The sequence below is a fragment of the Apaloderma vittatum genome, unplaced genomic scaffold (assembly GCF_000703405.1).
Source record: "Apaloderma vittatum isolate BGI_N311 unplaced genomic scaffold, ASM70340v1 scaffold1023, whole genome shotgun sequence".
NCBI classification, from domain to species: Eukaryota; Metazoa; Chordata; class Aves; order Trogoniformes; family Trogonidae; genus Apaloderma; species Apaloderma vittatum.
In genome coordinates this window covers 4,268-27,248 of record NW_009707266.1, presented here as the reverse complement: position 1 = coordinate 27,248, position 22,981 = coordinate 4,268, and the positions used below count along the sequence as shown (strand labels likewise).

Here is a 22,981-nt window from a genome sequence, read left to right as displayed (position 1 = left end):
ATTAAGTTCTAACTTAACTAAAATGTAAAATTTAAGGAAGATGTGGTGTTAGTTGCTTTCTGTCATAGAAATGACGTTTGCTGCGTTGAAATTCCCTTCTAACTCACAAAAAATAAAAAAAAGTCCTTCAAACAATTGACTGAAATGAAACATAGGCCGTAGACACTGAATTTCTGCTGTGTTCTGAAAGGAAGCACAGGTGCATGCTGAGTCATCATTCGTTCTGTTCTTCAGTGATAAAAGAAGAAAAGTTGGTTTTCTCCTCAAAAATGTATGCTGTCTCTTGTACAGTATGAGTGTGTTCTCATCTGCTTTTTGTCTTCCTCCTCACCTTTCAGAAAACCCATAGTTCCTCAGAAAGAACCATCTCCACTACTGGAAAAGAAGATTCAGCAGCTAGAAGCGAAATTTGCTGAGCTGGAAGGAGGTGATGAGGACATGGAAGAGATGGGAGAAGAGGAAGGTGATATGACTGAAACACCTTCTATGCCTCAGCTGCAGACCCCGTTAGCTAGTGAATTGGATATAATGCCTTATACTCCACCACAGGTAAGGACCTTCCTTGAGAAACCTTCAAACTTTGTATTCCACTTTCTTTCCCCATCTCAGATAAACAAAGAAACATATTTTATCCTGCAGACAGAAGAAACTTACACTTCAGTTTTACAAGTCTGTGGAATTAAATTACATGTAACAGCTTTGGCATATCCAATACGATAATCCGGGTGATAATATTAAAATGTTTTTAAAAGAACTTGTTCAGTTGATGAAAACCTAGGGTACATTTTTGTGTGATGTGTTAGCATTATTTCTAGTTAGTAGGTTTTCTGTGACATCTATTCAGAAGCATCAGGTCCCTATATTAAACATAAAGTTGAGATATAAGGCTTTTGTTGTAGTTCTCAATTTACCTAACACTTTTTTTTTAAGCTTTTCCTTATATTTTGAAAAAAAGTAGCATTGTGGGTGTTACAGTTTTGCTACATTTTTGAGAAAATGCTGTGCATCATCCTCAAAGGAAAAAGTATCACTTTTTTAGTCTTGAGTTACTATTTTTACTTGGAAATAAGAACTAGTTAAAAAGCTAGAAGAACTGCATGTCCTAGAAGTTTAATATTAATTTGCTGATAAATGGACAGGAAGTAAAAGCGGAATTGTGTGTGGTTATGTCTCCTGAATGCAACATGAGTCATTGCTGCAAAGGGGGGACTTCTGATGCCCTCCCTTCTCTCTCTGTGTTTCTTACAAGCGCTGGTGCTTACGTAACCTGAGTATTAAAGCAGAGTGAGTAACTGCTTTAATTAGAAATTAACCTAAACAAACAAGTTGGTTTGCAGTGGGATTAGACCCTTGATCGATCTCGTTGCATTGCCACATCCAAGCTAACGCCAGCGTTAAAGAGGCAGTGGGGATGAGCTGCTGCAACAGGAGGGACTTTCAGGCACTTCTCTAACCAGCAGTATGGATTTCTGCGGCATTACGTTGACCGAAGTGACAGCCTCGTTGGTAGTTGAAGAGAGGATGTGACCCCCTGGATAGAGATAACTTTCTTCTGGATGTCATGAAAAAGAGTTGATGGAACCCACCTGCCAGAGCAGGATCATGTAGAGCAGGTTGCACAGGAGGGCGTCCAGGTGTGGGTTTCAAATGTCTTCAGAGTCAGACTCCACAACTTCTCTGGGCAGCCTGTTCCAGTCCTCTGTCGCCCTGAAGGCAGAGAAGTTCCTCCTCATGTTTAGGTGGAACTTCCTACATTCAAGTTTGTGCCTAGTGCCTCTTGTCCTGTCACTGGGCACCGCTGAAAAAAGACCGGCCCCATCCTCCTGACACCCACTCTTTAAGTATTTATAAGCATTGATAAGATCTCCCTAACAGTCTGTGATTTTTGTGAGATTTTGTGTGAATCGAAAGCCTTAGGTTGGTTTGATTTCTCATTTTTGCCATGTGGGCAGACCGCCACGTGCATTTTCCTATGCGAGGTTTTCTTGCTGCTTGTTCCAATGTGCTGAATTTCATAAGTAGCATGAAAACTCTAGCAGAGTATTACAAATAGAAAGCATATTGCCAGCATTAACCTTTGCTTTCTGTCTTTCTACATAGCTGTGTTTTGCTTGGATTCTCTTGACTACTTTTATTTAAACACTAGTATATACTATCTCTTTAAAAAGCCAGATCGATAGTTGCGTTATTTATTTATTTTAAATTGTTTGTAATGGGACAGTCTTTCAGAACTTTTAGGATAACTGGTGGAAGTCAGGCTCGATAGATATATCCAGCATATGTGTGTACACCTTTAGACAGGTGTGAACTCTGAAGTCTAGAACCTGAAGTTAAAAAACAACAACAACAACAAAACAAAACCAAGAAACTTCCCAAGAAATAAGGAAGACTGAAAAGGATCAATAGCAATGTGTGCTAAGTAGTGAGTGATGATACACCAGTATCCTGGCAGATTCCTCGCGCTGATTTGGAAAGAAAAGACACATTATGTCTGAGCTGGCATTCAAAGCACAATTTAACTCTGGTGGAGAGATAACTAACATATAGCACAGAAATAAACTTTCTTCTTGAGATAATCTGTTCTACTTATGTCCCAAGTGAAAAGTGTCTTTTTAAACAGAACTCCGAGGTAAAAGGATTATATTTTCTTCATGTTCTTTTAAACTTAGAGAGTTTTATTTCACAGCTATTAAACCCCAGAGCTTTTAAACTTTTTTTTTTCTTCTGAAAACAAAGAAGCTCTTAGTACATCTAAGGAGAAAAGGTCAAGACAAGTGAGTATGTGGTATTGTGGGAATGGGGAAATAGGTGGATGATGCTCTCCTGTTGCAGTTTGCTGTGAATCAAGTTGAACCTAAAACCAAAAAGCTGTGCAAGTTCGTTTTTTGCTTTAGCAGTATTGCTGAGAAAAGGCGTAAAAGGGACTCCTGATATATTTCTTCTCTTAATGCATCTAAAACTTGAATATGCAGTTATCTGACTGAAATGGCAAAGATTCTGTTCATTTAAAAATAGTCATATTGGAGATGTAAAAGCAGGGAGAATACAAGAAGTGAGTTGAGAATGCTTGCAGTTTCTCGAATTCCTGTTTGCCTTTTCAAGCTGATGGGTAAGCTTTTACATTAGTTTACTACATAGCAAGTGCTATGAAGGCAAAAGCAGCTGATAAACTTGCAGCTATTTAAGTGCAGGCGTGTAAGAGGCCAAATATATTGTTAGATTTTCCTGTTTCTGACTTGTCAACTTTCCATCTGCCAACATGGGCTTGCCTGAGAAGCCAGGGTGAGTTGTGTGTGTCCTGTGTGTGGTTCCAGAACCTGCATGGAGTTTTCTTCGCTTCATCTTAGAGACAGATTTGGAAGGTTTCTTCTCAAAAAGACAGATGTTGTCTTCAGGTTCATAATGAAAAAAATGAAGGGTGGATTGTTATTTGAAAATTAATGGAGTACAGTTTGGAGTAACGTACAAGTGTGCCTCAGTTTATCCCATACCTGGCCTAAATTGGTGAGCAAGACCTTCTTAGCATCTTGGTATGGCTGAAACTTTGTTTTTAGCGGAGAGAAGTGTTGAACTATGGGGTCAAAGTGGCAAATAGAAGGAGGTGGTAACATGGCCAGAATTTTAGGATGGTAAGAAAGTAGTTGCATAGAGTTTTATCATTCCTTTTTTTGTCCTCCACCAGATTTGGAAACAATTACACTTTTCAAGATGAGAGAAATTTGTAACATTTGGAATATGAGAAGGGCGTTTTTACAGTTTCGGTGTGATGATACATTTGTGGGCCTCCAGAGTATGGGTGAATTATTGTCTCCTGTGACAAATACAGGTGAAAGGAGCCTTCAGAAAGGGAATTCCAGCTGTGGTATCCCAGTGGTTGTCAGAGTAGATTGTTTTTTCATGGCTGGAAGCATAAAGGAGCTCTCAATGGGAGCATCCATGGTAGGAAAAGCAAAAGAGCAGAATTTTTTTTTTTCACTTATCAACCTAAGAATGTGATGTGAACCTGTTCTGCAGGTAAACAAGGATCAGCAAAACTAGGCTTTGGGGTTTTCAGGAAAGAAATGGCTACTTAAGTAATGAGAGGTGAAGACTGAAGATAAATGAAAGTCTGGCAGGCAAAATGGGCAGCATTGAGGAACGAGAAGAGTGGAAGGTGAAAACAGGGAGGATGGGGGTTCCCAGGCCAAGAAAAATACGGGGAAACATTGCCTAAAATGTTCGATGGCAAATAAAATGTTGTACTCAACTTCTGTGGGCAGTATTTCTAAACAGCATAATAGATGAAATCTGTGATATAATACAATTACTTTTATTCTCTTCTGGCCTTCTAGTCATTTATTTGCTACTTAGACTTTCTTAGTCCACTCATTCAGTTTGAAATGATTTTAGCAAATAGTAAGCAGGTTGTGTTGTCTCACTGAGAATTTTTTGAAGCCTCAAGTTATAAAGGTGGCATTATGTGTGGAAGTGTTGAAAAGCATCAGAACATTGTGATTTTTTTATTATTATTTTGCCTGTGTACTTTTTATACATGTGTGCATATGCTTTTGTCAGGCATCAGTAGATGCAATCTCCTTTTTAAGGGCTGTAAGATTGGATGGTCCTTGGGCGCATATGTACAAGACAAATGTGAGAATATTAAAAAATATTATTTCTTACAGCTTTGAATTTTGTATGTCGAGAAGCTTCTGTTTTGTACACTTGTGGTCATAACTGCTTTTTCTCACAGTCCACTCCCAAGTCTGTTAAGGGCAGCACCAAGAAGGAGGGATCAAAAAGAAAGATCAACATGAGTGGGTACATCTTATTTAGCAGCGAGATGAGAGCTGTGATTAAAGCTCAGCACCCAGACTACTCCTTTGGAGAGCTCAGCAGGCTTGTAGGAACTGAATGGAGAAACTTGGAAGCAACAAAGAAAGCAGAATATGAAGGTAAATAAAAACTAAGATGATAAACTCTTCTGCTTTTTCTTCTTTCTCAATGCATTCATTACTGTTATTCAGATGACAGGTTTATTAAAAGAAGATATTTATGTTTGTGTTATGGACATCTCTTAAGAGAAGTTCATATTGAGAGATGACTGAAGAAGAGCAAAGAACATGTTTAAGTTACATAGTGCACAACTGGTAATTTAAATGTCTTTGCCACGAATTACCAAATGAATAAAGACCAAGAAAATGGGGACAAATTAGAAGTAAAGGGTGAAGCCCCTGGGCTGGAGTTCAGTTGGAGAAATGGTTTCTGAAAGTTTTCTTAAAGGAGGACTGGGGGGAATTTTGGACAAGAAACTCTTCAGAGCTGTAGCAGAAGGTAAGAAGGTTTACAGCGGAGCGGGAAGAAGTTCTTTGGTTAACAGTGCTTAGAGTCCTAAAAAGCTCTGGTAGATTAAAATGAAGGATGCAGAGTCTGTTATGATACTGTGAATGTGACCTGTTATTCAGTCTCAGTGTTAATCAACAGTTGTAACTAATTTTGTTGAGAGGTTTCATATCCTGAAGTAAGCTTAGGAATATTTCATAGACATGAGATGCTTCAGACCTCTCTTTCTCTCTCTTCTTCCCTCGTTCTTCCCTGTTCTCCCGCTTCTTCCCTCTTTCTCGCCCGTTCTCCCTCCCTCTTTCTCCCTCATTCTCCTTCTTCCTCCCCTGGTCTCCCCTTCTGCCCTTCTGATATTGGTCATTGTGTTTCAACTTTATTTGATTAAAATGAAACATAAATGATTCTTAAAAGCAAGCCCGTATCCACGCAAAGTACATAATTATCACTTTAGTTAATAATGTGTCAACACTTCCAATATAAACATTTTTTTAAAGCAACTGTTGCAGTTTTGTTCAAAGAAAATGCTGGTTTGCATAGGAAAGTTTCAACACCCTGGAAGGTTATTGCCCAATTAAGTTACAACTTATTTTACTTTTTAAAAATGAGTTTTGATAGGTTTTCTGCATACTCATAACTTAAAGGCAGCTTTGATCTTCAACACGGAAGTTTGCATGCTTTCAACTCTCAGCCGCCTCACTCCTTTCTGATTTTGCAGTACTACCTCTTTGCAATTCTGGAGAGAAATATAGCACCACTCAGCTGTGTGCAAGTTTTCTTTGCAAATGCTGTTAAGGGAACTGGTAATGATCTTTCTTCATGAAAGTACTATGGCCTTACTTTTTTTTCCCATTGTAGTTTCCTTTTACACCCATGTAGGTGCATGTGGTATCTTTTTATTGACAGATCCCTCCTTACAGCCTAATTCTTAAGTAGTAGGATGGCTTGCGTGTCATCGCTTCCTAGCTTAGAGCAGCTTGATGTCTTGCACTTCTGCAGGAAGACATAACTGTCACGTTACGGTAGGAACAGTGTCTGCCCACTGTGTTAATGATTGCCTATGTGCTTTGATTTTAATCCTCTTTCTCAAGTAAATTTGCCAAAACTTTTGTGTTTTGGGTGGCAGTTTCTCTGGCACGGTGTCTGCCCAGAACTAGACCTACTTTTATTTGGTTTTGAGAGGTTGGGTTGGGGTTACAAAGTGTCCAAACTGTGTTTGCTTACCATGTGTGAAAGGACGGACGCTCTTTCCACTGTGACAAAATTCACATGTTCTCTAGTGTGGACATTCACCAGCGAGCAGGGAACAGGCATGGTTTGACACCTCAGTGAAAAAGTGCATTTCCATGTTCTGGTGAAAAGTAGTTCGCATTTTGACCCACTTGACATTTTGTTTGGTGTATGTGCAGGGTAGCAGTTGGGTTTTTCAGCAATAGTTGAGCAAAGAACAGGCTGTGTTGGAAATGCCTGCATGGCTAACTGCGCTGTGAAAACTCTTCAAAATAAAATGAGATGGTTGCATGGGCTTGAGGTAAAGGCCTATTTTAAGAAAGCTCTGTTCAAAGCAGAAGGTCTCTTTCCTGTCTCTTGAGGTGTCTTGGAAGTGTTATTTGAATGATCTCAAGTCCTGGCCTAAACAATTTGAGTTTAGTATGAAGTGTTAACGTGAATGCTCAAGGCTGACCTTTTAGACACTTGCTGCAGTTCCCTTTGGCAGCTTTGGTTCATTTGTTAATGCCATGACTGTCACAGCATGGGTGGAGACTAGTAAAACTCAAGTACTCTCCTGTGTCTGGTCCTTCTTCAAAGCTCAGCATTGAAGTCTGATAAAGCTGAATGCTTACCAGTAATTTCTCATTCATCAGAGTGTCTCCAGAACTTTTGCTTTTGTCCAACCATTTTTTAGCTGGCCGAAAGTGGGTGAGAATCAAAAGAGCTGTTTCATCTCTCCCCTAGATGCTTGCTCTGCTCTGAAGAGAATTATCTCATTTTTCTACTTCAGGATCTACCTTTAAATGTCTTCTGTATTTTGTGCTCAATCACATAAAAGTTGCCTGTAGTAAATTCAGGAGTTTCTGTGCGTCGTCATCTCTTCCTGAAATGACTGAAGGAAAAAGATGGAAGGGCATGTCTTTGGAAATGGTCTTTCAGTGTGTGGAAATAGTGCTAGAAGCTGCACAGACAGTTTCTGCAGGAGACAAATGCATGATAGACATTTGAAGTCATGTACTAGAAAAAACAAGTAACGTTGGCAGGATGCTCAGTTTAATCTCTTTGATGAACTTCTTCTTAGCCTTTGTTTGGCAGAGGACCTCAATTGCTGTTTTAGTTGCAGTTTTCGTCTTTCATCAACTGCAGGAGAACTTCTGACCCTGCACTCACTGTTATTAAAATATGCTGGAGGTATATGCTGCATTCCTTTATTCTTTGTTGTTCCTCATTGTGTCAGTCAGATACAACATTTAGAGTAAGCAAATCAGCAACTTCCATGCCCCCAAAGCATCTTGAGTGGGCATTCAATATATCTCCTTTTGTTGTTGCTTGGATTTTAGTTTTTTTTCTTTTTTTCTTTCCATGACCCTTTGCCTTTCCCTTAATATAAAATTGTCCTCTGGTCAGATTCCCCTGCAATAGATCTTTTATTCTTGCAATCACAGTGAGAAACTTGACTGAGATAATGACCAGATTCATCGTACAAAGGACACACATGGCCTCCAGTGAGCAGCACAATGTGAGTTAGACATCTACAGAAAACCAAAGTCAAACCAAACAAACAAAAAATAAGTCCCACAAACAAAACAACAACAAAAACAAAAACCAACCAACCAACCAAAAAAAAAACCAACTCAAAGGGGACCAAACAGGGAAAATGACAGAGGCAGAAAAAAGTATTTTTTGGTTCATCAAACTGCTGCTTGTTATGTTCCAAACACTAAGGACCTATCTACACTAGGGAAACTTTGCAAATGCTTCCCAACTTTGCCAGCACTTTTCAGCTTCATCAGCAGTAAAATCTGCGAGGATGCCAGGAATAAATGGGCCACCGCATGGGACTGCTCTCTGCTACCCGCATCTTACTTCAGGCCACGTCTGGCAGCCGTGGTGCTTAAAATTCACACAGCAGCTGGTAGCAGATCTTTGTGAGAGCTGCTGGCCTGGGCTGCAGCTGGCTTAGCTGAGCCAGTGGTGTCAAAAGAGGGAACGTTTTGCCGTGTTTTCCTAGTGCGGACTGAGCCTAGTGCTGGACTGCTGCTTCATGTTGGTAACACTGGTGTTATTATCAAATTTGTTCTTTGACTTTTAAAAATTTTATTTTATTATTTATTTTAATTTTTTTTAGAAAGATAGAACTTTGTGGGATATTTTTCATGAAAGGTTCTCTAAAAGTCTTAGCTGCAGCCACATGAAATCAAATCATATGCTGTATAAAAAGATTCATCTGTTCTACTTTTATATTTGACTAAACTATGCCAGTGTTTGACTAGTCCTTTTTAATGAACAGATAATATTTTGAAATTCTGGGTTACAAAACAGAACTGAAAATCTAAAATACTTTTACAGAGCGGGCAGCTAAAGTTGCTGAGCAGCAGGAGAGAGAGCGAGCAGCACAGCAGCAGAATTCCTCCCCCCGGGCAGGCACTCCTGTCGGGGCTCTTATGGGGGTGGTGCCGCCACCAACACCAATGGGAATGCTCAATCAGCAGTTGACACCCGTTGCAGGTAAAACGTAGGAGCTATGACCATTTTTTCCTCATCCACTATATCAACCCCCTTCATAACTCTGAACACTCTCTTGGGTCACTGTGATCTTAAGGAAGAAAAAGCTCAACCTCTTCAGTCTTTCTTCATGATAAATATACATAACCGCAGTGGTAGCCTGGTAGTCCCGTGTTACTTGCTCCAGTAGTTAAAAATGCAGGGAAAAAGGGTTCTCCTTGTGCAGTGGTCCTGTTCTGGTTGTGTGCAGTCGTGTTTATTCATTCTACTTTGCAGAGTACATGTTTAGCCCCGCTATGGCAGGAGGGGAGCGAGCTAAATACTCTTCTAGTGCATGCAGAGTCAGTGGAAGTGGTAAAGTAGGAGGCAAATTATTTTAGTTTTTTTAGTGCCAGAAGAGGCAAGCAGAATCCAAACTGGGTTTTAAATCGAAGTAAAAGCTTTTCAGAATGGCCTGTTAGATGCTGATAAGCAGGGGAGACTAGGATCGAGAGCCATTGCAGAAACAAACTGAAACACCACTGTTGCTAGTTTTATCAGGTGATTTTTCAGAATGGAACTGAGCCTTGAGAGCTCTGCCATGAAGTTGGTGTTGTGCTTGTTACTAGTTGTAATCTGACTTGAGTCCACAGGGAGTGTGCTTGAAGTAAATATTTTCAGGATCAGATCTGAAGACAGTGTAGACACCAGAGATTCTTGTATGGGCATCAGCCATATGTTGGTGAGAAAATGAATTAGATATGACCCTCTAAGTTGTTTTCTTTCCCCTATTTCTAATTAAAAGAATGAGATTACTTCAGTAAAGGTCAAAGCTGTGCTGAGTAGACAAAAATGAGTATTTGGAAGGGTTTTGTTTTGAGTTCTGGGAGTTTTTTTAACTTTCCCTTAAGGCATTCCAATTATTCCATTTATTCTTTTGTCATTTTTCCTTTTTTTTTTTTTTGTTTTCCTGTCTCACAGGCTGTGGCCATAATTTAGACCTGACAGTCTGAAGTCTTTTTTCATCACGGTCTCTAAATCTCTTTTCAGTAACTAGGCTGCATGGATGTTTATACTGAAGGCACATTCTGTATTTGATTCATGGTCTCCAGATTACAAAGCATTTGTTTATGCTGAGTTGCATTTTTTCTTTTTTTCACTTTGTTCTTGATAATTTCCTCTTAACTGTTTGCACTTGGTGTGTGTTTGTGTGTGTACACAAATCTGTGCATATATTAAAAAAAAGGGGGGGGGAAGAGTTCTCCAGTGCTGATCTCTTTTGTGAATAACCTACTTCAGTGTAGAATATGTAGAAACATCATCCTCTTGTCGTTGTCTTTTCTTGGTTTGGTTCCCGGGGTTTTTTTGGCATTGAGTCACTTTCCCAAAATTTGGAGGTAGGTGTTGGTGTGCAGTAATAGTTATTATTAACACTTTCTTAAAACTTCTCAAAAACTGTGCATTCTGCAATCTACACATGCTGACATATTTCCTGTGGCTGTCTCCTCAAAAACAAACCTGTATTTAAGACCATCATCCGTTTCCAGCAGTTAGATATTCCAGTCTCTTCACTTCGGCGTTGTGAAATACTTTCTTAAAGCAGATGGTCAAACAGATCTTTTAAAACTCTTTCTATTTTTGTGGCCCATTTGAAAAAAGTGTCTTTCATCTTTTGGTTTCCGCAAGTCTTCCTTAGAAGTTTCTTACTCTGTTGAGAACTCTTCCACATCCTCCTCCATCGTTTGATTGCTTTTCTGTAGTTCAGAGAACTTCTCCATCGCAGAAGTTCGCAGAATTGCTTTATGGCCCCTGGATCCAAGAAATCTGGTTGCCTTCTGAGATGCATTTCTTTTAGTGTGCAGCACTCTAGTTTCTTCTAAATGTAGGCATTACAAAAATTTATTTCATTTTACATTGTTACAGTAAAAGAGAGAACAAATAACTTGAAAGACGTCATAAATCACAGCTGTGGGAGGTGGAAATAGTTTGCCCATGGGTTCTAGTTTAAAATCAAAGTAGTAACTCATACACAAGGTATGAAAGTGGCTGCTTTTATAACCATCTGATGAGCTACATCAAATCTCGTGGAGATTTGGTTTGATGACAACTTTAATAATAGAGACAGTTATTGAGTATTTTATTTGGAAATATACAGAAGAGCTATCATGATTGACAAATGTGGGTTTGTTTCATTGGAGGTTTTTTGTTTTACTTGCTTTGAAGCTTCAGAAATGTATGCAAATTCATTGAAGATGTGATTGCTGCTCGGGCTACACTGCAAGTACCAGGCAGTAGCTACAGTGAAAGCCTTTTATTCTAGGAATGCTTTTGTTTTCCTTCTTTTACTTTTTCCAGTAGAAATATGGATTACACTGTTAATAAAGAAGTACAGATGAGTTTACAAATATTTTAAATAGGAACCTGAGACCTATTTAATAAGTGTCTGTTTAGGTGTCCTGTGGAAAGTGAAGGTTTGAGGAAGATGAGTTCTTTATTTTCTCGTTGGAATTTCGGGTTTCTCACTTTTGTAACTCTTTCTGAGGAAGTGACAAATTTTGCTTGTGTTTTGGAGCTGCTTGACCTATGTCAATCCTGAGCTTGTGACAGCGTTGTTTTCAGTCAGAGCTGGTGTGAGTTTTTGGCCAGTATTATTCGAGAAATCCCGATTCTGAAAGTTTCTTTTATGAGTTACAGGGAGTGTGGCAAAGACTCAGTAGGTGGTTTCTTGGAACAGACTACAGAAGCCTCAGTGATTTTGCATTTCTAAACTTTACCTCATCTCTCTAGACTTGCTTCTGTCCTCTCTCATCTTTTCATTGTCTTTCCAACCTCTTTCCTTGGCTACCTGACAACACATGCGTTTAAATTAAAAAGCCTAGAAAACAGGCGAGGGACAAGCAAGTTACATTTCAGGACGGAAAAAACATTGTGCAGTCATATTGTATAGGTTCACCTCATGGATAGCAGCAAACCTGAGCCGAAACCAGAATAAGCTCTGAGTTGTCTTCACTCACATGCAGGAAACTAAAGTTGCGAGCAGCACCACAATACTGTCTTTGTCATACCATTGATTTTTTCCATAAAGGAACCTTGAAAACATTATCAGTGAAATTCTGTGAGGGACTGCAGGTGCCCCTTCTAAGACCTTTTACTTCAGTCTAGTGCTGTGAGTGTAATTCACTGCAGCCCAGCACATCCAGTGCTGTCAGGTTTAAAATCTGAGTTCCTTGCTTTAGTCTGGAGATGGTTTACTGAAAATCACTCCTGTCACTGCCATTGGTTTCAAGTATGTGGATGTCATAGGGCATTTTTGTGTTAATTTTGCATATACGCTGCAGAAAAATGTACAAGTTCTTATTTTTGTTCCAGTTGGGTTGGGTCTCTGAGCTAGCCCACATAGCAGGGCTGTATGTGGAGCTCGTGTAGTTAGTGTGGTGTTCGGGATCTGTATGCAGATGGCAGAGCTTTAAGCTGTATTAAAATTGCTTGCGTTGGTAACATTTAATTGTGGCTGAATTTATTCCTTGCGTTAACATATTTGAATATTCAGCATTTATTGCCCTGTGAGAAACACACAAATACACTAAACACTAATTCATCAAAAGTATAGTGTTTCATATTTATAACTTTTTTTATTTTTCATTTTTGTTCATTTTTGCAAGATACTAATTGTAGTATCGTCTTGCTGTACTAAAGATGCTTTTTTTTTTTCCTTTCTTTTATGGATAGTGCATGTCTTACTGTGTAGATCATATTGCATGTTATTGATGCATGTTTGAAATTTGTTGTCCTTCAAGGCATGATAAGTGGCTATCCACCGGTGCTGCCACCTTTGCAGGGCCCAGTTGATGGCATTGTTAGCATGGGCAGCATGCAGCCACTTCACCCAGGGGTGCCCCCACCCCACCAACTTCCGCCAGGTATGCCAGGCATCCCAGGCATCCCACCACCCGGTAAGAATGTCATCCTCATTTGCTCCTTGTTTCATTTTCATGTACTTGCTGTTTAACTAGTTGTTACAGGAATGATCTGCCACTTGGTTCGGTCGGAGCTTTTGTTTCTGAACAGTTGCAGGTGTGTTTAGCCGCAGCGCACACAAGGCACTGCCGAATGTATGAGGTATGCACAAAACGTTGACGGAACAGCACGTCCAGTAAACCAGCAGGGAAGGGTTACTGGAGGAACATAACGCTGCTCCAGCAGTAGTTTTAGTAGTTTTGCTCCAGCCAAAAAACGTGAGGATTGTGCTTGAGTTTAGAGTTCTGAAAAGCTGAAATCAGCCTATTCATATCCTTATGTCATTTGAACAACATCCTTCCATTCCTCCTCTCCTTATTTTAAGTGGCCTTTTAAATGAACGTGATTGCTCTCATTCCTTACCGAGCTCTTTTTCAGCATGTTGGTGTTTATCAGCAGTCAGGCTGTACTTCAGTGCGCCTGGACATGTAAAACCCCTTGGCCACTGTGACATGGATGTGTGTTCAGATTAAACCTTGTTGATAGAAGAGTAACTGGAAACAGTGAGGTGAACTCAGTATACTATTGTGGCCAAGTTTTAAATTGATTTTTGAGAGCATATCTACTGCACGTTTGCTATTTTTTTTGCCATGCTTTTGGTGAAGAAGCTGAATGAAACATAAACATTTTTCCAGTGTTAACACCATTAAAATGTCCACATTATGGGGAAAAATGTTCGTTTTCCCTATAATCCTGTTCTATGGTGATTCTTAGTTGTTACCTCTGATAACTTGTGTCTGTCTAAGAAACGTGCATCCCATATGTTCAGCAGTTAAACAAGCTGTGGACAAAGGCGGTCTCATTTACCTCCCCCTACCCCACTTGCAACTGTTAGAAGCTCTGTTAAAACTTTTATCTGTATGTAAGCTAAGTTGGTTTGCTTTTTTTTTGTTTGCTTGGGTTTTTTTTACTTTAAAATCCATCAGTATTAGGTGTGTGCAGCTTGAAGCTTCACTGGTGTGTAAGATTCGCCATAATGCCACATAGAGGGAGTAGGAAGACAGCTGCGTGTCCCTGAGCCTGTCCTCCACTCACCAAGGCAGTGACATTTAGCACGCAGCAGCAACGTACAAATATTTGGGAGGTGAATCCAGAACAACACATTTTCTTGGAGAGTTTTTCCAACTGGAGAAGCGGGCTTGTGTGTATAGTGTTTAAAACTGAGAGCATATGGATTAGGGAAAAAATAATGCCTGGGAATGGAGGTCCACATGTGAAGTGGTGCTATATCTGACTGGGTGGGCTCTGATGCTGGACAGGTGAGGGTGCCCTCTTCACTTTCTACAAAAAACCCACGATAAATCTGTGCCATATTCCACAACTTGTATTGTCAGTGTTTTTCCCAATTTCTGACTTGCTGTTTGTACAGATGCACCTAAAACGGGGGCTGTGATCAAACGGAAAATGCAATCACAATACGCTTTAGTGTGCAAAATGCAGTGGCACATCTGATCGCTGAGTCAGAGATCTGCATGCAAATTAAACCCTCGGGAAGAGCATAGTTAGTTTGCAGCTTTTCCAAAGAATGAATATGAGAAGTGGCACAAACAGAAAGAAAAGTAGCAGCACACATAACTTTCATTTTTTTCTGACCAGAACATCTGTAAAATATCAGGAACTGCATGACTCTCATTTAGATCTCTGAATTTTTGTGTCTAAGGCTGACATAGACGTTTTCTGCTGCACTCTGAGCAATAGGGAGAGGTTTTTATTTTCTGAAATTTATTTCAAATGTTTATCAGTCTTATATAGAAGACGATTTAAGCTTAACCTGCAACCTGCATTTTATGTTAGTGAGATCTTACAGAATTTGTGCAATGGCTTTTGTTTCTTCTTGCTGTGAATGTATATTATAAAACCGAACACAAGGAAATGTTAAATGTTGCTAAAGCAAATCAGCATTTCCTTTCTTAAAGGATTTCAGGCAGATCCTACCAAGTCAAAGGTGTATATTATAAATTAAAAGATGTAGTCAGGCAATCACTGAGTAATGGAAAAAATCTGGAAAACAAATGATTCACTTTGCATTTCTCTAATTAAGTTAATTCAACAGGACGTGCATCAATGTTTGGTAGTTATATAGGTGCTCTTCTTTCATTCAGAAGTTTACAAACTGGGAATTTTAATGGGGGAGAGGGGCATATTTGAATGTTGTACATTTGCTTAAAATAACTGTGGGCAATGATCTCAAAATATAAATTCTTACTGTAGAAGACCAAAGAGGTATTTCTCATTGCTCTGAAATAAGACCTATTATTTTATGTTTTGGAATATAGGTGTTATAGGCCAAAATGTGTCCCCCATGGTAGGCACTCCAGCACCAGGAGCAAGTCCTTTTGGACAGCAGGTGAGTCATTTTTGCATTATTTATGAGGCTCTAAGGCTCTGAATTAGCATTTGAACAACATCTCAGTTCAGACGTGTAGCCTTTCCCTGGAGAACATAAACCCAAATATACATTGATGTATTTAGAACCAGTTACTATCTTACACTCAGAATATGTGTCTATTTGTTGGCTGAATTGTTATTAGACTAATTAGGTTCTGCCCACTGGGATAACTTCTCTGCAGTATAAGCAAGGCAGTGTTTTGTTTTGTTTTGTTTTCCTTCTACTAAACTGACTCACTTCAACACACTGTTAAAGTGCTGATAATTTAGATTTTGCATGCTTTGATGTTGCAGAGATGATTCTGTCCACTTTCTCAGCTGTTGATGAATGGGTAAAAACTGTTTAGTTTGCTCCCATGTTTTCCACACTGATGAAGCAGATGTTCAGCAGCAGTTCAGAATTTGTGAGTTTGGATAATAGTGATTAGTAGAAATTAAGTGTTCAGCACACTTCCAATTTTAGTGACTGAATTTTTCATCATAAAGAGAAATGTAATTTTGGCTGGAAGGATGTAAAGAAAACCAGAAGTCAAGTGAGAAAGTGGTAAAGTGTATATGTTGTGACATTGAGTTATTCCAGACCACAGGATATCTGCGCTAAAGAGTTCTCAGTACTGCTACTTAATCACAATGCTGGGAATTCTTCTCTGTGACTGTGATTTATTTTTATTTTTTTATCTGCTTGCAGTTTTTGCCCAACAGCTATTAGTATTTATTCTGTGGAAGTATTCCAGTCATCCAAGGATCGGGGTCAATTTTGATTAGATGTTTTAGAAATAAACAGTTTCTGATCAAATTAGAGAAAGCATGAAATAAGCAGGAAGCAAAGGGAGTAATTAACGTTAACAGGAGAGAGGAGAAAGGGTGACGGTAATCAGAGTATGTTTGCATAGGTTAGAAATATGAAAAATGTTTGTCTCTTAAGTATGAATATGGGTTGTTTGCCCTTCTCTCTCTGTGCATCTCAGTGACCCCAACAGATAGCCCCAGCTGAATGCATCTCCAGGGAAATTTTCTTACGCCTTTGCTCATAACATGTTTTGAAGCTCCACTGCATTAGGACAACCTGACACAGAGATGCGAAGCAGCTTCCTTGCAGCTCCCCGAAATGTGATCTCTCTGTGGCTCTGTCATTGCAGATAGGAATCCTTGGCCCGCCGGGACAGCAGGCACCCCCTCCGTACCCCGGCCAGAGCCCAGCAAGTCAGCCGGTTATGCAGCAGCCCACAACTCCCATGTTCGTCTCCCCTCCACCAAAGACACAGAGGCTTCTTCATTCTGAAGCATATCTGAAATATATCGAGGGGCTTAGTGCTGAATCAAATAGTATTAGCAAGTGGGACCAGACCCTTGCAGGTAAGGCTTTGGATGCAGAGCGGAATGTTTCCATGCAGAACACGCTTCCTCACAACCATTAATATTTTTTGCTTTTATGGAAAATGCTGAATAAATTTGCTGCTTACTTAATAAAATGTACACATGGAAGTAATTGTTAAAAACAAATTAACGGACTGGGATTATGTGTGTTACAAGCAGGCTAATGCCATCAGTGTTGCATTAAACTAAGAATCATTTCGATGGTCTTACATACAAGGGGTAAAAACGATGCTGTAGAATTATATTCACCTTGTTCTGGAAAAACTGTGATGAGTATCAAAGCTGGTAGATAACTGGACCATTTCTTGACCTTCCAGCACGAAGACGAGATGTCCATTTATCAAAAGAACAAGAGAGCCGACTCCCTTCACACTGGTTGAAAAGTAAAGGGGCTCATACCACAATGGCTGATGCGTTATGGCGACTGCGAGACTTGATGCTGCGCGACACCCTTAATATCCGTCAGGCATACAACATAGAAAATGTTTAGTTGCATAATTGCTTCTTTCTTTGATACCGGCGTATAAGGAGTTTTGTGGAACAATAGCTGTTTAGTTACTGGGTGGGAAGAGATAACCGACAATAATTTGTATTGCATTTTACTGTACATTGCAAGACCATTTTTATATAAGGACACTTTTAATAAGCATATTTCACTTTTTGTTATATTAAGTTGACTTTATGAAATACACGGATTTTTGCATATGTTTCCTTTGTTTGAAAGGCGATTTCATAATTGGTTAAGTGTAGTCAAGGATTCATCTTTCTTATACTTTATTGCTGAGAATCTGATGCCATTGTTTTTATATAAAAAAAAGAAAAAAGAAAACAGAGTATTTACAGATTGATAACAGTGGAATGTGAAATTAGTCATAGTTTACATCTTAGAAGTATGTGTGTACATGTGCTTGTGTGTGCTACCCACTTCTGGCAGAAATCTCGCTTGGATGTGAACAGGGAGGATCTCTTAAAAGAAGTTGAAGGTAAGATGTGCATTGACGCTAGGGAAAAATGACATTTGAAGTCAATACCGAGGCAGCTGAGTGGGCCACAGCAGCCATGGGAGCACTGGTGTGGACGGGACGAGGGTGTTTTGACTGCTAATGTTGTCCAGTCCTGTCCAGTTCCTGAACTGTGTAGCCAAGGCCATTGTGATCCTAAATCAGTAGTAGAATACATGTGCTGGCGTGCCCTTAGAAAGTGAAATGTTTTGTCTGCCGTGACCTGCTTTGGGGGTTCTGTGATGTCCCTAACACTGACCAGTGGGAAGGGGCAGCTTCCTCCCCGAGCGATCTGTCCGCTTGTGGGAGAGGCATGCAGAACTTCAAACTAGTTCAGGTCTCGGAAGGTAAGTTAGAGGAGTGGAAAAGTTGAGTTGGTTTGTTAGCGAAGTGACATGATGTTTCTAAATTCGTACATATTCTGTTAACGGTTGGGCATTGTGAGACATGTTTGTATGCTTTCTTTAAGTGTATTGTTTCACCTTCATGAAAGTTGAGAGAAATTTGACACAACTTGATAGTAAAATACTACTGTATGGTATGTGTGAGTTCAGCCTATCTAGTACGCTGGAGAAATAGAGTACTTTGACTGCAGCCTTCAGAGAGTTTGGGGTTTTTTTTCTGGTTTTGTTTTCTTTTTGTGAGCTAATTAAGGTAGGTATAGACTCTTGCCAAATTTCAAGCTTGTGACTGCCTTCTGTAAGAGGTGATGGAGGATGCAGAGATGGCAGAATTGCTGAATGCCTTCTTAGCCTCAGTCTTTACTCCTAAGACCAGCCTTCAGGAATCCCAGTCACTGGAAGTAAGGGATCAAAACTGGAGGGACGAAGACTCTCCACTGGTCAGTGAGGATTGGGTTAGAGACCTCTTGGAGAAACTGAAAACGCACAGATCTGTGGGCCCTTATGAGGTGCATCCAGGTGTGCTAAGAGAGCTGGCTGATGTTGCTGAGCCCCCTCTCCATCATTTCTAAAAAATCATGGAGAACAGGGGAGGTGCCTGAGGACTGGAAGAAAGCCAGTGTCAGTCCAGTCTTCAGAAAGGGCAAGAAGGAAGTCCTAGGCAACTACAGTCCAGGAAAGGTGATGGGGTAGCTCATTCTGAAGGCCATCTCTAATCAAATGGAAGAAAAGAAGGATATCAGGAGTAGCCAGTATGGATTTACTAAGGGGAAATCTTGCTTGACTAATATGATAACCTTCTATGAAAAGGTGACCAAATGGGTAGATAAAGGGAGAGCAGTGGGTGTCCTATGCCTTGACTTCAGTAAGGCTTTTAACACTGTCTCCCATAACATCCTTGTAGGAGAACTTAAGACATGTGGGGTAGATGATTGGACTGTGAGGTGGATTGATAACAGGTTCAACAACAGAGTCCAGAGGGTGGAGTTCAGAGGGTTGTGATTAGTGGGACAGAGTCAAGTTAGAGGCCTGTGGCCAGTGGTGTTCCCCAGGGATCAGTACTGGGCCCAGTTTTGTTCAATGTCTTCATCAATAAGTAGAGTGTACCGTCAGCAAGTTCGCTGATGATACAAGGCTGGGAGGGGTGGCTGACACACCAGAAGGCTGTGCTGCCATCCAACGAGATCTAGACAGGCTGGAGAGCTGGGCGAAGGTGAAGCTCATGAAGTTCAGTAAGGACGAGTGTAGAGTCCTGCATCTGGGGAGGAAAAACATGAGGCACCAGTACAGATTAGGGGTCACCCTGCTAGAAAGCAGCCCCATGGAGAAACCCCTTGGAGTCCTAGTGGACAGTGAGTTGTCCATGGGACAGCAATGTGCCCTTGCGGCCAAGAGGGCCAGTGGGATCCTGGAGTCCATTAAAAAAAGTGTGTCCAGCAGGTCTAGGGAGGTCCTCCTGGCCCCTCTACTCTGCCCTGGTGAGACCACACCTGGAATACTGTATCCAGTTTTGGGCTCCCCAGTTCAGGAGAACCAGACACCTACTGGAAAGAGTCCAGTGGAGAGCTATGAGGATGATTAAGGGACTGGGACATCTCTCTGTTGAAAAAAGACAGAGAGAGTCTGAGAAAGACTGAGAGAACTGAGGCTGTTTAGTTTGAGAAGGCTGAGAGCGGATCTTATTGATGTGTATAAATATCTGAGGGATGGGTGTCAAGAGGAAGGGACCAGTCTCTTTTTGGTGGTGCCCAGTAATAGGACAAGGAATAACGGGTGCAAGCTAGAACATAGGAAGCTCCACCCCAACTTGAGGAGAAACTTCTGTACTGTGAGGGTGATGGAGCCCTGGCACAGGCTGCCCAGAGAGGGTGTGGAGTCTCCTCTGGAGCCTTTCAAACCCCGCCTGGACGTGTTCCTGTGTGGCTGTCCTGCTCTGGCAGGGGGGTTGGACTGGATGATCTTTCGAGGTCCCTTCCAACCCCAAACATTCTGTGATTCTATGATTCTGCTAAAGACTTGCCTGTCTTTATAACTAACCAACCTTTTGGACTGCAAAGTTATTTGTTTAAAAGTAAATGCTTTCACGTATTTAATTTTAAATAAAAAGAATATTTTTGAGTTGCATTAAATAACTGGGAAAAATTGTTGGCAGGAACATGGTGACTGCAACTCAGTCCAAAAGAACTGATTTACTGATACACTTCATCTTATTGCTAGAGGTGTTCATCATGTGGAAAATGTTTTTTAAAGTCTAATAGCACAGAATATTTGTATCTGAGTACATCTGGCAGAAGGTTAAATATTTTTCTTCCAGTGCTGGATATCTTGCATTCTGTTTTGCTGGTGTAATTAATACTGATGAGGGAAGTGACATGTGCAAGTATGAACTGTTATTTAATTTTCCTGGCTAATTCCTCTCCCTCTCCTATTGCAATCCTCCAGTCATTGCATAGAAAACCATGTAATTACAAATAGGCACTTAAGGACAGTTTAGGTCAAATGTGCAATTGATGTGAAGAAAACAGAGCTAAGCAACCTATAGGGGAATAACAATTCTGAATTCTACAAGTAGCACACCTGTGGTACAGAAATTCTTTACTGGACTTTGTAAATGACCAAGTTTATTAAATAAAGTAGAAACCGAATAGTCTTAGGCCACCCCCATATATACAGCATCATCTTAAAATGTGTTTAAATTATCAGACTTTGCAATTTTTAGCCACAAAGACGGGATGATGAAGCGAATCAGGCAGCAAATCCTAGTTTTTGAGTGTCAGAATGGATTGTACTAATACACCACCAGATTCTCCTACTTTTCAGCATTAACAAAAATTACACCAAAGAACCTGGGATGGATTTTAGTTAAGTTATTGTTTTATTTATTTTCTTTCGAGGACTGGATGGGTCTCCCTTAGGAGCCTGTATAACTCCAATGTTTAATTTATCTGAAAGTCAGTGGTGAGCAGACGTGCAGCACTGGCTCGCTCCTGCCTGAGCAGCTGAAGCCCTCACTCAGTGCTCTTTCTGGCCCAGGAGCAAGAGGTTGGAAGCGCAAATGAAACCTGGGTCCTTCCGCAAGGCAGTGCAGAGCACTACCGCTAAGCCACTGGGCTGGCCCTAATCAATTATTTTAAGCTTCGTTTATTTATTTCAAAATCATGTCTCTATGTATTGGAGGCATTTCAGTCGACTGCAGTAAAATTTAGGATATAATGGCTACAGTCTAGAAATCAAAACCAGCAAAAGGAACTGTTTTTTGACTCTGGTTTAAAAAAAAAAAAAAAAAAGACATGTCTGTCTGTCTTTCTCTTTGTGGGTGTTTGAACCCCTCATTTGTTTTCCACTGCCGTTCATTGTACTGGCGTAAACAAAACTTTCATATTAAAATAAAAGTATGTATGGGAAATAGTTGGCTTCTGTGAGAGTGGAAAATAGATTAATCTAGGACCGGTATTTTCATAAAACGGAGATAATTGTTCTCTTCCTCAGTCCTTCCCTTCCATGAGAAAATTTACTGTTTGTGTAAAAATTCAAAACGTTGATGTTGGTGACTTTTTATTTTCAGCATATGTTTTCATTAACCGGACCTGGTTAATCCATGCTTGGCTTTTCATTAGATCTTGTACTCCTGAAGGTTAAGCTACTAACCAGGTTTATAACATGTATGTAACATCACTTTGTTTACCTGAGTCTTTTTAATTTGAATAAAAATAGTTTGCAAAGTGTTTTGGATTAACCAGGTTTGAGTGTCCCATCAAGACTTTTGTTAGGATTTTATTTCAAGTAATTCTGGCTGTCACTGATCAAGAGTTTATCAAGTCCTATGCTTGTGTGTGGATAAAGAAGCTTTTTTTATATTGTCCTGTGTATTTCAAGACGTGCCTAGTAGGTGCTAAGAACAGTGATGCTGAAAAATATGGTAGAAATTTGATCCATAAGGAGCATGAATAGAAAACATTGAGAATTATGCAACCCATTAGGAACAAGCTGAGTGGACATGGTAAGATTCAGTCAGTCCCAGTTGCCCCCACAATAATTGCTCTGAATATAAACAGCAAGCTTTAATTTCATGCTGGAAGCTAACTTGGTTCAGGACTCTCTTCTTATGTAGCTGTATAATGAAGGAAAGTAGAACAGTAATATAGAAAAAAAAGAACCTTTTACACAGTAAAATTGCAAACCAGAATAGAAATTGTCTTTAATACCACAAATGGCAAGAAAAATCAAGTGGTATCAACCTCTTGAGTTTCAAGGTGCCTCTGCCATACATTTTCTAAAGAGTTATTTAAACAGCCTGAACAGATAGTGTTGTATTTCATTAACATGCATTTATATCTTGGACCCAGGGGATAAACACTGCCTGTCATGCAGGCTGCCAGCTTTCTAGAACTTCCACCTTTCTAAAATTTGGTGGTGGATGGTGCAGTTGCACAGAGGAGACTAATTCTAATCGTCCTCCACATCTTGTTTGCTCACTCGGCGATACTGAAGATCACCCGTAGATGTACACAGCTCCCTCTCGACTGCAAATGCCTTGGAGCACAGTGGTCTCCTACAGCCAGTCCTTCCTGCACCAAGAGGGATCCGAAATCCAGTGCAGAAGTCTGGCCATGCAGATTATCATCTTATAGGAGGCAGCGGGAGAGACATGAAAAGAAATGGAGAAGAATGAACTGAATTGCACAACAGATCCAGTAGCCGGTGTGGCCTAGCCCAGATTGCGGAAAGCACAACGAGAGAGAGCCTTGGACAGTTTCCGTTGGATGATTTTTGGGAGGACAATTC

At 40.2% G+C, this 22,981-nt stretch overlaps 1 protein-coding gene across 2 annotated transcripts in view; it reads left to right on the top strand.

Moving 5' to 3' along the window:
• Positions 1-17,617, top strand: part of PBRM1 (polybromo 1) — a 53,713-nt gene extending 36,096 nt beyond the window's left edge. Inside the window, exons 23-28 of one of the 2 annotated variants that reach the window (XM_009866095.1) lie at positions 339-549; positions 4,730-4,931; positions 12,810-12,965; positions 15,306-15,376; positions 16,557-16,773; positions 17,112-17,617. In XM_009866095.1, the coding sequence (XP_009864397.1) occupies positions 339-549; positions 4,730-4,931; positions 12,810-12,965; positions 15,306-15,376; positions 16,557-16,773; positions 17,112-17,284 (1,030 nt within the window). In that variant the 3' untranslated portion in view covers positions 17,285-17,617. Of the gene's footprint in view, positions 1-338; positions 550-4,727; positions 4,932-12,809; positions 12,966-15,305; positions 15,377-16,556; positions 16,774-17,111 lie in introns of both variants that reach the window. The other variant, XM_009866096.1, reaches the window with a different exon arrangement.
• The last annotated feature ends 5,364 nt before the right edge of the window (positions 17,618-22,981 follow it).